The sequence below is a fragment of the Crinia signifera genome, chromosome 4 (genome assembly GCF_055691185.1).
Source record: "Crinia signifera chromosome 4, ASM5569118v1, whole genome shotgun sequence".
NCBI lineage: Eukaryota > Metazoa > Chordata > Amphibia > Anura > Myobatrachidae > Crinia > Crinia signifera.
In genome coordinates, this window is record NC_139220.1 from 146,413,283 (window position 1) to 146,425,844 (window position 12,562).

Consider the following 12,562-nt stretch of genomic DNA (forward strand, 5'->3'; position numbering starts at 1 on the left):
TAACACCACTAACAGTACAACACACATCCACATTCACTACAACACACACCCAAAAACAGTACAATATGCACACAAACACACAGAACACACGCACACACTTAAATATTGCACAAACACACAACAAACACTTAAACATTGCACAGATGCACACAGCACACCACACACACACACACACATATATACATAGCGCAACTCATACACTTACACATTGGACAGATACACACAACACATATACACACATAACATACACAGTAAAACACATGCCCACATACACTACAACACACACACACAAAACAGTACAAAACACATTATCACACCGAACACTCAAAAAAAGAAATGCATCATCATCAACACACAAAAGATATCATGTCAGGAGTGGTGCTTCAAACAACAACACCGTACCTGGATTCATTGCTGTGATTGAGCATCAATGCAAACTGATTCTAACATTATGGTGGAGGTTTTAACAAATTACACAGCATAATTTGGCACAGCATAGGATGAAATTTTACAGAAATCGTGGAAATTAAAAATACCCCCTAGGTTTTCCCGGGCAACGCCGGGGGCAGGTCAGCTAATGAACAATAATTAGTCCAGCGCGTGCCCCTATCCACAAATATATTTTTCTTTATTGATCCTATGCCAGTATTTAATACTGTCAGCAATAATGCTTAATAATTGAAATGCATGTAATTACTTTTTATAGGCTGCATTAGTGCGTCTTCGATAAGTCAACAACAATGCCTTTTTGCTGTTAGTAGATACAAATGCATCGGCTGCAACCAGTGTTGCCAAGAGGATGATTGAGGGATAAACTTTGTTCGACCCAGTCTTGTGGAGGGGCTCAGGAGAAGACTTATATGCATGGCATGGCACACTGCAAAGGGAGACATTTTTCCCCCCTTTGGAGTGTGCAATGGCATGCATAGTGGCTCAGGTCAGTTGCTCAGGGTGACACATGTCACTCTTTGCAGTGAATAGTGCAGTCAATAGTGGCTCAGGTTACTAAGGAAATTTACAAAGCAGTCATATGGATTCTTATTTTTTACAATACAAAATCATATTTTAAATACAAATTCGTATTTTTAACTACAAATTCCTATTGGCAGCCTGCAGGGATCAGTCATAGTCTGACCGGTCAGGGGGTAATGCTTTGGCCGGGGGGACTTGTATAAAAAGTTTCCCCGCAGGTGTGGAATTACCCTGCTGGCCTGGTGCTGGTTCTTGAAATACGGGGGACCCCTACTCGTTTTGTCCCTCGTATTTTGGGAACCAGGACCGGCTCTTCGGCCTTGTGCTGGTTTAAAAAAATACAGGGAACCCACTACTCAAACTTGTTCCCTGAATTTAAATCAAAACTGGATACATTTTTGGCCACTAAGGGAATCCTATATATACAACTTACTCAAGTCAGTAGTAACAAGTCAAATAGGTTGAACTTGATGGACTAACATCTTTTTTTAACCTTAATTACTATGTTAGGTACTTGTGTCGCATCGCAGACCATATCGCATGCGATGCGATATCGCGCGATGTTCCACAGTGTCATACAATTTTTAAATTGTATGGCATTGTATATGGCATACAATGCGATGGGATGCCATTATAACTTGTATAAGCACCCTAATGGGTGCTTACAATGTTAAATGCACCCCCACGCCACCCCCCCCAAGTATAAACGTGAACCCAAAGCGTGGCGAGAGCAGCGAGCCAGCGAGGGGTGGCGGTAAGCGTCCTACGACATTTTCAAACCCCCACTATCCACGTCGGTGTGGAGTTGATTTTATAAAGTGTGGCGAGCGGACGCGCAGAGCTTCACAGGTATACGCGTCCCCTCTCGGGGTTCGCTGCGCTCGACACGCTTGGGGCTCGGAGGCTCGCCACACTTTATAAAATTAACTCCGCACCGACGTGGATAGTGGGGGTATGAAAAGGTCGTAGGACGAGTACCGCCGCCCCTCGCGGGCTCACTGCACTCGCCACGCATCAGGTTCACATTTATACTTGGGGGGTGGCGTGGGGGTGTATTTAACATTAGGGTGCTTATACAATTTAACAACGTATAAGGGGCAAAATCGCATCGTATCGCATGCCATCGGCTGTATGGCATGCGATGCGAGCAAAAATCAGGCGACAAATTATCGTGGGTGCAGTGCTAGTACACAAGTACCCTATGTTACTATGTAACTGAAAATAGTTGTATTTTAGTCACAACTAAAGTCATATACCTGTAGGGTCTGATTTATATTTGTACAGAAATGCATACTCAACTGCTAATCATTGCAAGTGAAGATGCCACCTAGCAAATAAGACAGATGCCTACCAGTGCTGCAATTCTATAGTCATATGTAGCACCAACATAATAATGAGGAATAGTGACTCCTGGGATTGACTTATGGTGACACACAGACTGGCTGTGGCAGTAGCATTGCTGGCGCCATGTTTTTCTATGGACATTATCGCAGCTGAAAGCATATACATGCCTCAGGAAATGGCACACCTGCATTTTTGCCACTCTTTCCATGTTAACTCGCACAGGTGGTCCATTCCTGTTAATAACGCTACATACAAAATAAATAAGAATAAAAACATTACTCAATAGGAAACATAGTTTGTGAAATGCCTTTATTTTGGTGATTTTTTTTTTTAACAAAACATAACATTTTGGTAAATTTGAAAGCCAGCAGTTACACTGTAAGTAATACTGATAATTAATTTTGACCAATGCCACTCAAAGTAAATTATAACAGAACTCTGCCTAGTCCACTTAAAAATAAGTAAACGACTAAAGTTAAAAAATGCAACTAACAAAATAACATATTGTCACTTTAGCATTGTAAAGGGAAAAATAACATTTATCTTGTTATAATTAGAAGCTCGGCTTTAAATAGTTGATATATTTAGTTACATTTGCTCACAGAAAGTTGAAAATCAAGGTAGCAGTCTTGGCTGTAAAGGTGAAAAGCACAATTTTGATGCATTCCCAGGTCTGGCTGAAACTTTTTAATTGCTTATTTTACAGATAGACAGGAGCACAGACTTCCCTTTAAATGCCCCAGAACTAAAGAAAAAAAAATAACAGCTATTATTCTATTTATTTCTGCATTATAAAAATAAAAAAAATAAAAGGCCTTTAAGAGTTTGGCAAAACAATCATTGAGATTAAGGGTTCACAGATATAAACTGAAGATGGGAACTATGCAAATGAAACGTGCGCCTGTGCTTTAGCATACTACTGGGATGCATCACTTTCCTATGAAAAGCGAAATCTGCAAGACAAAGCATAGTTATGGTATAACTACAGTGCAATAATGGAACAGGAGAGGCACTGCGCCCCAAATCATGGGTCCACTAGTAATACCCTTTGGGGCTGCACACCTGATCCATCTACATGAGTATTCATTATGTACCCTGCCAGAAAAGCCTTGCACTACATATTTATTTTAGAAACAGTGATACTTCCCATTTAGCATTTTATATTTCTTGGTACTGTAAATGTATTAAATAAAAAGCTCTGTCTCGGTAATTGCTTACTATACTGACACCTAAGTGATTTAAACAACAGTGAGATATTGTTCATGTATGTAGGCAATACAAAAAAATATAAAAATTAAAGACAGGGGTACACAGTAGAATCACAGATTTGTTTTAATTCTGAATCTATTTATTAAAGACGTCTATGGTATTGACTATAAAGATAACATAATCCCCGATCAGATAACAAGGTTGTGCTAATGATAGAAAAGAATACAATTTCATATTTCTTGGAAATAAGCTGAAACATTATACACTATTACTAGACCCGGTTTTATAATACTGAGTTGTACCATTCACACATGAACTGAATACTGAAGCACAACTTTAAAATAAGTATGACCGAACAGTACAAAAATCATAGACAAAGTCAGAACAAACACATTCATTAATTTCGGAAGTGTCAGTAACACAAACTTTCAGAGCGGTAGTGGTTGTGTTTATCATCATTCACTTTGTTTCTCCTAATATACTTTTTCAACTTATATAACTATACCACAAGCTGGACCACATCATCAACTCTACACAACTATTCTGGAATAAATTCACATTTACATTTACCGTACCATACCATACCATACGGAATTAACAGCTTGATATCATGTTCTTTGTCCATAATGACGTCACTGGAGAACTATCTCTACAAGGAAATTGACAAATAAAATCCAATCAAAACGTCTATTTTTCTGGTTGAACTCATTTGATCGATGCACGACGTGTGTGATTTGGAAACTTTAAATAATACACAACATGTATAGGTGACTTTTTTATAATTTCACAATAACATTAAAATTTACATAATTTTTTACAGATGTAGTTTGACTATTATGTTTTTCTACATCTGCACCAACATTCAAACTGTAGACGGGAGAGACTGGGAAATCCCATTGCCAGCAATGGGCATCGTAATAGCATGACTACTGTATTTGCTTCACGTAACATAGGCAATAAATGCTTATACATCTACACATCGAATCAAGAAAAGCTTTCATATTAATTCAATTTCTGGTTAGAATAGAAAAAAAATCATTCTGAATTAAATAAAACCCTAGCAATCATACCATCGGACGGTTATTAAATTGAAGATGGAGCACATTACTTCTAGACAAACTTCACAATCATGCCTAACTTTTCAGTGACATATAATTCAGTAGGTGGAGTCAGTGCAGGGCGAGGGATCATGTCCCTCCCACTTGGGAACACCCGATGATGCCATTTGTCCATGTGGAATATGCAGTACTACACAGCGTACCAAAGGTGGCAGTATTCACAGCAACAAATCAGATGTTCACTTTTAAAATGTAAACTGTACTTAAAAAAGAGAGATCTGATTGGTTGCTAATGGCAACACCAACTTTTCTTTACAGCTACCTGTAATTTCACATATGTCCTCATCCAGTATTTTCCAATGTACCTGACTGAGTGATACAGTATGTGCAGCTTTGGTAAAAAGTGCTTCCTCTATTTTGGATGGGTGCTTACCCAGCAGCCCACACCACAAGGAGTTCTAGGAAATCAAAGTCTGACTGTATAATATTTCTCATTCTTAGTAGTCATGGCTTTGCAAGTTTTCCTATTGTACATACATTTTTTTTTTTTTTTTAAATATATGAGTGGTTTGCTACTTTTTAACTGTGTTTTATATGCTATATATACTATACATTCATAAGTGAGCCATTTATTGCACTATTTACAGTGTAACAAAGCACTCCCAAGTAATGGGTCACTCTGGTATTAGGATCATTTTACAGGATGAGTCTCCTATATTCAAAATGCTTGGGACCAGAAATATTTTTGATATTGGATTTTTCCGTAATTTGGAATAATTGCATACCATAACGACATATCTTCGGGATGGGACCCAAGTTTAAGCACAGAAAGCATTTATGTTCCATATACATCTTATACACACAGCCTGAAGGTCATTTTTATATATTTTTTTTATATAATTTTGTGCATAAAAACAAAGGTTGGGTACACTGAGCCATCAGAAAGCAAAGGTGTCACTACCTCAGTCATGTTCAAAACATTTCATATTTTGGAATTTTGTATATGGGAGACTCAACCTGTATCACATTGCCTGCACAACGATATGTGTAAATCTCTTATATTCAATTGTCATTTTCAGCAATATGAATCTACATTCAATTGTTTTAGAAATTAAGTTCTAATACAATGTTTTTGATCTGACTGTTTGTCTAAAGCCCAGGACAGGGTTCATTCAAAAATATGTAGCACGCAAAACAGATAGTACAGACAGATGTAGTTACTCTTACACATACCACATTTGTATCTCTAGTATATTTCACAATTTATTAAAGTTTATTCGCCTATGGATGGCGACTCACGGTACAGTCTAAGTTATTGTAATTTAACACTGCAACTTGCCCCGTTTGATCATGCAACCGTCACAGATTGGCGTAAGTGTTTCATAAGGCATATTGGAACAAGTTAAAAATGATCTCTTATCCTTGAAAATGATCCCACGGAGGAGTTCCTGAATGCCTTAATCCTCTTTAAAGTTCATAATAAACCTGTTGGGTAATATATATATTTGTTGTTGGGTTTTTTTTATTCATTTTTGGCTTAAGGTGGTGCCGCAGTAGTCATAGAATGATATTATCCTCCAAAGATGGGAAAGGAGTACACTGCACTCAGGACGTTTTAAAGAGGCCTACATTCAGAATTCCAGGTAAACCAGGACAAAAGTTGGTAGGAGTATACCAAGAATACTGGGAAGTATTCCCGCTGTATCACCTGCAATGAAAAAAAAAAAAGGAAATATTTATTCTGAACAATAATTATTTGAAGGAGCATGAATCCTGGCAAATAGATGCTAGCTGTAACCAAATGGGAGGTACCATATTGCACTGTACCGCTTTTGCATAAGGATAATTGATTACTTTTACTGAACCTGGCCTTCTACCCTCCCATCTCCAACCCCTAGTTCTGCAGAGCCAATAAGCAAAGAGCACCCCTTAATGGGCATCAATGAATGCTAGGTCTATCCTGGAAAAAAATAGTGTTTTTAACGGAGCAGCACATATTGTGTGGGGTGTATAAACATCCATACAGTAGTATTGAAAGACTGATAACAGGGTAGAGCAAGGTTTGTCTAGGTGTGGTGCACCAGGAGAGGAAAGATACCTCTAAAATGTAACTTTTAATAAACATGTTTAAAACTGCAAATCATATACAACACAACATATAACCCAAACAAAGTGAATAAAGTGTGTGTTAAAAAAGCAGGTATCTTTCCTCTCCTGGTGCACCACACCTAGACAAACCTTCCTCTACCCTGTTATTAGTCTAGCCAATATTTGTCTGTGGTAGCACACCCCTAACAATAATTGGGCTTACACCAAGTAATAAAATACTGACAGGGGGCCATTATATTCCAACGTGGTATAAAACATATTTATTCTCCTGTCTTGTGCGACCGACTCCCACATAGCATCAACAGACTGCCCTCTACCAAAACCTAAAAAAGATATTCTATTGGCCTGCTGAAAAAAATGTTGAACCCTTGAGGATATGTTAAAGGTAAGACCCCGATATGGGGTAGCTTGCTGGTTCTGTGGTATTGCCTGCCAGAACAGGGTAACTAAGACCTAGAACCCTACCGTGGCAGTGGAGTTTGTCCAAGCGGCTAGTATCCTTAACACAAATACCTGAACATAGGCAGTGTGAGGACGATAGCAGTGAGCCTGGTTACAGGATTATTTGTGTCTGAACTCTCCCTGCTTCATAGAGAGACATAGAGCTCTGCTTGCTTGTGGGACTCTGGACTGATATACAGTAGACATTATGTGGAGTATTATTCAGACTGGTAATTACATAGCATGTTAGTTAATGTATTATAGTTTGCAGTGGTTATTTAGACTAGTGTATTGCACTTGCATGTGCTGTTTGTGCAAAAAAAGTTGCTGTTATACATTGTCCTCCTATCCTGTGTGATTGCCGAACTACAGTTCCTCACACTTATATTTTATAAACTGCCACAGCATATTTGAATGCTAAAGTGTCCATCACACTGGCTAGAACACAGCACAATCTGGGGGCATAGCTTGGGTTATTCTATGGTGGTTTGCACATAGAGATGCACCTCTGTAGAAAGATTAAGGGGCAGATATACCCCTTTTACACCAAGGAATAACCCAGGTTGGACCCAGGTCGGACCCAGGTCAGCCTTGGTGTAAAAGGGGCCAACCCAGGTCCAGTAACACTGGTCTCCTACCCAGGTCCTGACCAGGGTTGAACACTGGTTGGACCTAGGTTGTGGGCGGTGTAAATGGTCCCAACCCAGGTTGGGACATCCGGGTAGTGCTGAAAGGATACCAGAAGTGCTGGACGCCTTTCCACAGTGCGCTGCAGTGGCAAAAGACAGCAGCCAGGAAGGATACGGGCAGTGCACACAGAAATCATAATTAGATGCAGTATCATTTATATTATTATTATTATTATTATTTTGGGGGGGGGGGAGCACATGGGAGATTCGGTCTGCTGCTGCAGGGGAGGGGGCTGGGGAGAGCACATGGGTGATGCTGCACCTTTATACCGCTATGTGCGCTTGAGCACTGAATAAAACTTTTTGAAAATGATTTTACTAAATAAACAAACCAACATTTTTCAATGCTAACTTGTCATGTCTTTTAATTTTTATTTAAAATCATTGAGGGAAAGTTGGATGCCAGTTTATCAGTCCTAAAATGGACATTTTTTATGTCATTCATAGGGAAAAGCAGTGCTGACCCAGGTTCAGTGTAAACGGCGCAGACCTGGGTCCGACCTGGGTCACAGTGCTGTGTAAATTGGGTATGAAGCTGGGTCCAACCCTGGAAACTCCCGTGTTCAAAGACCAGGGTCCGACCAGGGATTTTGGTGTAAAAGGGGTATTATTAAGCTTGGAGAAGAGATAAAATGGAGATAAAGCGGAGAAAAGGTAAAAGGAAATAAAGCACCTGCCAATCAGCTGTGTTTGAAAAACGCAGTTGGGAGTTGATTGGCTGGTGCTTTATCTCCTTTTACCTTTTCTCCACTTTATCTCCAGTTTATCTCTTCTCCCAGGTTAATAAATCTGCCCCTAAGACACATAGCACTTCTGATTTACCAATACCATACCCTAGTTACCTCTACCACTGTTACATCAGTCTATTTAGCATAACAGAAGAGTAATTTCCCTGCTTCTCTCCCATATTGGTCAATGCCCTCTTTGGGCTTGAGAGAGAGTTCGGAGTACATTTATTTAGAAGATATAGTAGCTTTGCATCTAGAAGAAATTATGTTGTTTTTGGAACACAACATATCTTTCATAATAATCCATGCCCTGGAAATACTGAATTGTGTCTGCATAACTAGCTACTGGCACACTCTTTATACTGCAGCTGTAAGGAGGCACACTTTTTGCTGATCACATACTTCTGTGCAATCAGTATCTCACTTGTTCACGCTCACTAAAACATGCACTGGTGTGTCATTGCCACTGACAGCTTCATCTTTAGTTGTGCTTCTCTGATCTAGGATCCATTTGTACTATCCAGCTCTTGTGTTTGTGACATCTGACTGACTATGTTTATTTGCCACCTACCCTGACCTTAGATCTGTTTAACTTTGTATTTTGCCTCTTCCTTATCCAACTTGCTGAGAGTTTGCTATAATTGCAACTAAGTTATCCTTATATATGTGTGTGTGACTGGGTCTGTATATGGAGCAGAACAAAGCTTGTATTGGAAAAAAGCTGCTGCTGCTGCTGCATTGTAGCACTTTGCATACCGATTCAGAGACTCGGTCACACACAAAAATACAGTGGAGCCGCACTTATCAAGCCGGCCAGCTCGCCAGAGAGATACGCCTTAGCATGCCTTTCGAGATGGAACACAGAGGGCTGGATGAGCAATTCTCCATCTGTACAAGTGTCACAGTCAACTGGTGCATCTTAGCCACACTGTTGCAAAGACGCATTTTTATCAACAACAAAAATTAAAAAAAACACCCAGCGCTAACAAATTCTAAATTTTCTATTTTAAATTCTAAAGTGACCTGGCGTGCCAAAAGGGGCTGTTTGGTGTGACTGCAGCAAACGTGTGCAGTGTGCGTTCTATTTCCAGGATCCATTCACATTTGGACTTGAGTTTGACTCAGACATTATCACATTTGTTTGTTTCCAGGTTACATATTCATACTGCATTTGCTCTTCTCTATAAACTAAATCAGAAGTGAAGACACTTACTAGAAAGTTTGATGAAAGCAACGGCTCCATCTCCTCCTTTACTGACGGCTCTAACTTCTACAATGTACTCTCCTTCCTTGGGGGCTGGCAGTTCTATAGAATGTTTTGCAGTTGACAACACCCTGCCGTTGTGTTCTCCATTTGGTCTGTACAGAACCTGGAAGATAGACAAGTTTAGTTAAATACATGCTGGACATACGTGTTTGTAATGATAATATTTATGGTGACAGATCTAGATTGTTAACTTTTTTTTTAATGGAATAGGTTTGACTTCCAATGGAGGACAAAAAACAACTCCCACAACAATTCTTATACAATATTATAATCCTTATAGTTATCATAGGCAGACATTAATAAAGCTGTAACTACCATAGGCAGAACTAGGGTTACACTACAAAACCAATGCTTTTTATCTTTACCAGAGTTACTGTACTTTATTTGTTACAGTATATTAAACTGTAATGTACCCTTAAAGCTGGGAGGTTAATCCCAGGGAAACGTGATGAGCCTGAGCTAATTTATTTGCACAACATACTACTACGAAGATCACTTTATGGACACTTTGGACATTGCTTTCTCCTAAAAAAGACATTTCCCACAGTGGCGTAGCTAGTGTAGGGCAGCCCCCGCTGCTGCTTGGGGGAGCGGGAGCTGCGTGGGCGCCGGTACCCGCCCGGCGCACTGAGTGATAAATAGAAGAGTCTCTGACAAGTCACAAATTACTTGTGTGTGACTGGTTGCGTGCTGCCTGCTGCTGCCGCACAGGCAGGAAGTGTTTTTTTATAATTTAAAAGAACTGAGCAGCATGAGGCAGATGGAGTGGCCAGCCTGCTGCTCTGTCCTTGCTTCCGGGCTCTCCTGTCTGCCTGCTGCAGCGGCAGTGTGAGCCCAGCTCTGCTGCCCCCAAAGCCCTGCCTGCCGCTGGTACTTTGTTCTTCCTTCTATCCCTGGAGGCGTGCACGGCTCCTGCTGCTGCCGGAGCCTGACTGCCTGTTTGCCGTCTCCGATTCTCCTCCTTGCCACTGCGGGTGCTTGGTCAAGTCCTCCTCCCTGCAGTCCCCGGAGGCAGGCAGGCCCGCCCCCCACCACCGCCGCCCCTCCCCCCACCACCGCCGCTCCTCACCACCGCCAAAGCCCAGCTCCCTGCCTGCTGACCCCAGAGTCCAGCTCTCCGGCTTGCCGCTGTGGGAGCCTGGTCCTTCTCTGTGCTGCCCCCGAAGGCAGGCTCTCCTCCGTGCCGCTGCAAGAGCCTGCTTCGTCTTCATGCTATGCCCAGAGCCTGGCTCTCCTCCATGCTGTAACCCGACCGGCTCTTTTTCCTTCTGGTGAGCTCTCTTCCATGCTGCTCTCTGACCCTGAAACCCCCCACCATGAACTAGGACCCCCCCACCCTGCACCTTCTTCCACTCTACATTCCTGTCTCACCATGTTATTCTTTCCCATCCTGAAACCCCCACCTCACCATGGAACCCTTCTATCCATTTCCCCCCTCTCAGCATGCTACTCCTCTCTCAATCTGCACCCCATTCCATCCTGCCCTCTCACCCTGGTCCTTACCCACCCTGCGTTCCTCTCTCTCACCCAGAGTCCTAAACCCTGAGTCTTCTCCTTCCCTCCCTCCCTCCCAAACAACCCACCCACCCACCCTGAGTCTTCTACCTCCCACCGACCCACCCACCCTGAGTCTTCTCCCTCCCAAGAGTCTTCTCCCTCCCATCCACCCACCCACCCTGAGTCTTCCTTCTCCCACCCACCCACCCACCCTGAGTCTTCTTCCTCCCACCCCAAAAGAGTCTTCTCCCTCCCTCCCACCCTGAGTCTTCTTCCTCCCTAACACCCACCCACCCTGAGTCATCTCAACCCACCCTGAGTCTTCTCCCTCCCACCCACCCACCCTGAGTCTTCTCCCGACCACCCACCCACCCTGAGTCTTCTCCCTCCCACCCACCCACCCTGAGTCTTCTCCCAAAAAACCCTCCCACGCTGAGTCTTCTCCCAAAACAAAACCCTGAGTCTTCGACCCTAGTAGTGTGTATATATATGTCATCCATCAGCACAAGTCAGCATCACTCCGGTCTTGTAGCTGTAGGTATAAAAGAAATCACGCCATGCACAGAGTTTAAAAGCTTTCAAACTCTGTGCATGGCGTGATTTATTTAATGCCTACAGCTACAAGACCAGAGTGACACTGACCTGTGCTGATATTTGTGAACACGCTGCACATGTTCAATTCAGAAGGCACCCGGCAAGTACTTTATGCAGTAGCTTGGAGTGCCGGCCCGCTCTACGCTATATAATCATCCATAAATGAAGGCACTCGGAGACTTTTCAAATCAAATACATCTGTACTTGATGTGAAAAGTCTCAGAGTGCCTTCATTTATAGACGATTGTGTTTATCAGGATATGGAACCGGGGCAGTTGTTGGACTAGAGATATATACAGTATATATATATTTATATATATAACCCAGTGGCGTAGCTATGGTCCCACAGCGCGGGGGGGGGGGGGGTGCTGTGGGAGCTAGAAAATGTTTTGGCTTGGGGGAGCAAAATTTCTAGTTACGCCACTGATTTCCCACCAATATTCAGAGGCTTTCCAAGGCGGCAACAGAACTGCACAGTCCCCCAGGTTTACCCTACACCCACCCATGTGAATTTGTTGGAACATAACCATCTACTCCCCAATTGGGACTACTGTATGCTTGCTACCTTATAACTCGCTGCTAAATGGTATTGGAGATGCCCTAGGATCCTATTCAGGTCTGTACGCACGCACCCAACATTGTGCACAGTGGCCG

The 12,562-nt window shown here is 42.1% G+C and overlaps 1 protein-coding gene across 3 annotated transcripts in view; it reads right to left on the bottom strand.

The window, feature by feature from the left end:
- Positions 1-2,608: 2,608 nt before the first annotated feature.
- The window catches only part of CNTN1 (contactin 1), a 144,635-nt gene continuing 134,681 nt past the window's right edge, over positions 2,609-12,562 (bottom strand). For all 3 annotated transcript variants that reach the window (XM_083182702.1, XM_083182700.1, XM_083182701.1), the window contains 2 exons: positions 9,764-9,920; positions 2,609-6,291 (listed from right to left, as the gene is read on the bottom strand). In XM_083182702.1, the coding sequence (XP_083038828.1) occupies positions 6,215-6,291; positions 9,764-9,920 (234 nt within the window). In that variant the 3' untranslated portion in view covers positions 2,609-6,214. The remainder of the gene's footprint in view (positions 6,292-9,763; positions 9,921-12,562) is intronic.